The 4,389-nt window shown below is 49.8% G+C and overlaps 1 protein-coding gene across 1 annotated transcript; it reads left to right on the top strand.

Moving 5' to 3' along the window:
• Nucleotides 1-572: 572 nt before the first annotated feature.
• LOC125512970 (germin-like protein 1-1) lies at nucleotides 573-1,562 on the top strand. Its single transcript, XM_048678025.2, has 2 exons — nucleotides 573-773; nucleotides 866-1,562. The coding sequence occupies exons 1-2, from the start codon at nucleotides 653-655 to the stop codon at nucleotides 1,393-1,395; spliced, it is 651 nt and encodes a 216-aa protein (XP_048533982.1). The 5' UTR covers nucleotides 573-652; the 3' UTR covers nucleotides 1,396-1,562.
• The last annotated feature ends 2,827 nt before the right edge of the window (nucleotides 1,563-4,389 follow it).

Below are 4,389 nucleotides of genomic sequence, written 5' to 3'. Positions count from 1 at the left end.
CGATTCCAGAACACTGGAACGTGGCCTTAGTCTTTCTTTTTTTTGACAAGGGGTCTCAGTCTCATAACACGCACCTGGAGGACTAGGTCAGACAATTCCACTACTGGTTTTATTCTTCTCTGGACGAGAGCTATCCCAGCTCAGCCTCGCGAGCAGCAAAAGTCAGAAGCCACAGGAAAATCAGGATAATTTCATGGAGTCATTGACCAAATGACTCCTCTCTGATCCAAGTGAACAGCTTCGTCCCACGCCCAAGAAATAAGCTCAACTTGATAACCGCTATACAAACTATCATGTGCAACTCGGGTCTGTTGTCTCCAACAGGATATACCACCGAATGAATGGATCATGGATCGATTCAAGAACGCATGTGCAGCAGGTACGTACTAGCCTGCAAGGAGTGCAAAAACAACTAATCTAGTATATCCCCATTGGCTCCAAATTAATGGAATCGGATGCGCAGGCTCTTGCGTGTTTCCCTCCCCATCCGAGCCTACGACCTTGATACGGCGATGCATGGTATCCATAGTTCCATACGCAAACCACACTGCCTATAAGTACCAGCTCCTACCGTTGCTAATTTCCACAGCCAAGAAGCACTCTGGCAACTACACCACCAAGCTGATAGCAAGCAAGCATTGGCCAACCGATCATGGCGAGGCTTCAGTTTTCCGTGGTAGCGGCCTGCGCCGTCCTCCTCTCGCTCGCAGCCTCCTCCCTGGCCGGGGACGCCGACATGCTCCAGGACGTCTGCGTCGCCGACTTGGCATCCCGTAAGTCATCATCTTTGTAAAGTTTGTTGTTGCAATTTTCGTGCTGGCTCTTGTTGATGACGTGGTGTTTTCCTCAAAACGAATGTCGGTAGCAATCAAGCTGAACGGGTTCCCGTGCAAGGTGGACATCACGGCGGACGACTTCTTCTTCGCCGGTCTGAAGAGGGCTGGCAACACCAACAACGCGGCAGGGTCGAACGTCACGGCGGCGAACGTGCAGTCATTCCCTGGGGTGAACACGCTTGGCGTGTCCATGGCACGCATTGACTACGCGCCCGGAGGCCAGAACCCGCCGCACACCCACCCACGCGCCACCGAGATCATCTTCGTCCTCGAGGGAGTCCTGGAGGTGGGCTTCATCACCACCGCCAACAAGCTCTTCACTAAGACCGTCACTGTTGGAGACGTGTTCGCCTTCCCACGTGGGCTCGTGCACTTCCAGCAGAATAGGGGTCGTGGCCCCGCCTCCGTGATCGCCGGCTTTAACAGCCAGCTTCAGGGCACACAAGTGATCGCCACCACACTCTTCGCTGCCGCACCGCCAGTGCCAAGCGACGTGCTTGCTAAGGCCTTCCGGATCGACAACGGCCAGGTGGACGCTATCAAGGCCAAGTTCATGTAGGGTACCTTTGCCGTCCGCAACTCTGTATCTGTTAACAAGAAAAATCGTCTGTACCATTACTAAATAAATGGTACTCAAGCGAGCTGTAGTGTGTAGTTGATCTGTTGATGTGTATGTCGTATTTGTTTATCTTTGAAATAATACAAAACTGTTTCTGTTTCACGTAATGTATGTTACATTTTACTAGTGTGTCGTTGATTTCTTTATGTGTATAGTACATTTTGATACATTCCTTTACGTGTATGTTACATTTTTTTCTTTAACTTGTCGACAAATCTATAACTTGCTAGATTTCCCAAGATTTGTTCTCATGTTCTTTCTTCTCGATAAAGGGCATTCTTTATTGACTCGTAATATCGCATCAAGTGGATACAAAACACAACGAGTACACACCCGGCCTCTATATAATTAAGATGCACACAACCAAAAAGAAAAAGAAAAGACCCAAAGGGTCAATGGGCGAGGCAAACGACCCACTACAACAAAACATCAACTACTACCACTGTCATTGGCAACACCCGGACGACGAGAAGGTTGTCCTAAAAGCGACACCTTCAACAGGGAAATGGTGCATGAACACCATCATCGCTGGATCAAACCACATAGGCTAGATCACGAGTTTTCACCAAGAAGACAAGGACCGGCTAAGCTCCAAACAGTGTCTTCAACAAGGGGGCAGAACCGCCACTGCTAGGTACGACCAGTGAAGGCTGGACCTAGGGTTTTCACCCCAGAACCTAGGACCTGGTATTCAAAGAGCACCACCATAGACGAAGTCCCTGTGTTGTCACCACCAACTTGCCATAGAAGAAGTCCTCATGCAATGTCTCGATCAGCACTGAAATTTCGGATCAAAGTGAACACCACACATCAGGCATTTACTGAGACAACAAATCTGAGAACACAGACAACAACGACTGTGCTAGCACCAATGCCAATGTGAGGGCACACCCCAACCATCACCGAAGAACGATGAATATCTTCACTGTCCGTCATGAGGATGGGAGGCACGGGGTAGCCTGGCACGTGAAGCCCAATGGCCAAGTCACACGCACCACCACCGAGGATCCACCACTTCCCGCTACAACGGATGCACCACCGCATATACCAAGCCGACGAGTGACCACCAGAAAGAGGCCCCCGTCACATCAGCCAGACAGGGACGCCGCAAGAGTGCCAGCCATCACCGGATCAAGCCAGTCGAGATCCGCTTGATCAGCACCCGACCAAGACACGGCACGAATCGCTGCCCAAACGCCCACAGAGGAGGCACATCTCCTAAAAGCCGCCTGGTGAAGCAGAACTGAGATTCAGCCATTTGCCGCCTCAAGCACCTTCGGAGCACCGCTGCCAAGCGCCAGATCATGTCGATCCACGCCAGCACCAGACGCCTACAAGCTACCACAGCCTAGATCCCGCCGGATCCAGCCCGTCCACGACGCACACCTTCAGATCTTGGCCAAGACCAGGCGCCGCACCACACCACCACCAGTACGGATCATCGGAGGACACGACTGGTGGCGCACATGGATGGTCATGTTGATGCTGCAGCACCTACAGGGCACGAGATCTAGGCGCAAGCGTCCCATTCTGGTGGCAGGAGGAAGACAGCCAACCGCGGGGAGGGAAGGAGAAAATCGGACGGGAAGAGCCCCGCCGCCGCCGTCAGCTCCGACGGCCTCCTCCGGCGGCGGCGCGGGGAGGGCAGCGATTTAAGGTACCCTAGGGCAGACGGCAGGGGTGGCCTCCGAAGTCGCCCTAGGAGCGACCCGGGAGGCGTTTTTCTTCGGTCTTCTCATGTTCTGCATAGACTAAACAAACAAAATTCTACTCTAAAAGAATGGGCAAACAAGCGCCATTTTGGATGAAGCTAGCCTATACCGTACAAATGGTCGCCTAGCTAGTTGAAGGCGCTCATACCTTATACATGGAAATGAAGGAAATATGCCCTAGAGGCAATAATAAAGTTATTATTTATTTCCTTATTTCATGATATATGTTTATTATTCATGCTAGAATTGTATTAACCGGAAACATAATACATGTGTGAATACATAGACAAACAGAGTGTCACTAGTATGCCTCTACTTGACTAGCTCGTTAATCAAAGATGGTTATGTTTCCTAACCATAGACAAAGGAGTTGTTATTTGATAACGGGATCACATCATTACTTGAATGATCTGATTGACATGACCCATTCCATTGGCTTAGCACCCGATCGTTTAGTATGTTGCTATTGCTTTCTTCATGACTTATACATGTTCCTATGACTATGAGATTATGCAACTCCCGTTTGCCGGAGGAACACTTTGGGTGCTACCAAACGTCACAACGTAACTGGGTGATTATAAAGGAGCATTACAGGTGTCTCCAAAGGTAGATGTTGGGTTGGCGTATTTCGAGATTAGGATTTGTCACTCCGATTGTCGGAGAGGTATCTCTGGGCCCTCTCGGTAATGCACATCACATAAGCCTTGCAAGCATTGCAACTAATGAGTTAGTTGCGGGATGATGTATTACAGAACGAGTAAAGAGACTTGCCGGTAACGAGATTGAACTAGGTATTGGATACCGACGATCGAATCTCGGGCAAGTAACATACCGATGACAAAGGGAACAACGTATGTTGTTATGCGGTCTGACCGATAAAGATCTTCATAGAATATGTAGGAGCCAATATGGGCATCCAGGTCACGCTATTGGTTATTGGCCGGAGACATGTCTCGGTCATGTCTACATTGTTCTCGAACCCGTAGGGTCCGCACGCTTAAGGTTATGATGACAGTTATATTATGAGTTTATGCATTTTGATGTACCGAAGGTTGTTCGGAGTCCCGGATGTGATCACGGACATGACGAGGAGTCTCGAAATGGTCGAGACATAAAGATTGATATATTGGAAGCCTATGTTTGGATATCGGAAGTGTTCCGGGTGAAATCGGGATTTTACCGGAGTACCGGGAGGTTACCGGAACCCCCCGGGAGCTATATG

Source organism: Triticum urartu, chromosome 6A (assembly GCF_056163025.1).
Source record: "Triticum urartu cultivar PI428250 chromosome 6A, HENAU_Tu73, whole genome shotgun sequence".
NCBI lineage: Eukaryota > Viridiplantae > Streptophyta > Magnoliopsida > Poales > Poaceae > Triticum > Triticum urartu.
Note: the sequence above shows the minus strand (reverse complement) of the source record. Positions and strands in the feature narration are given on the sequence as shown.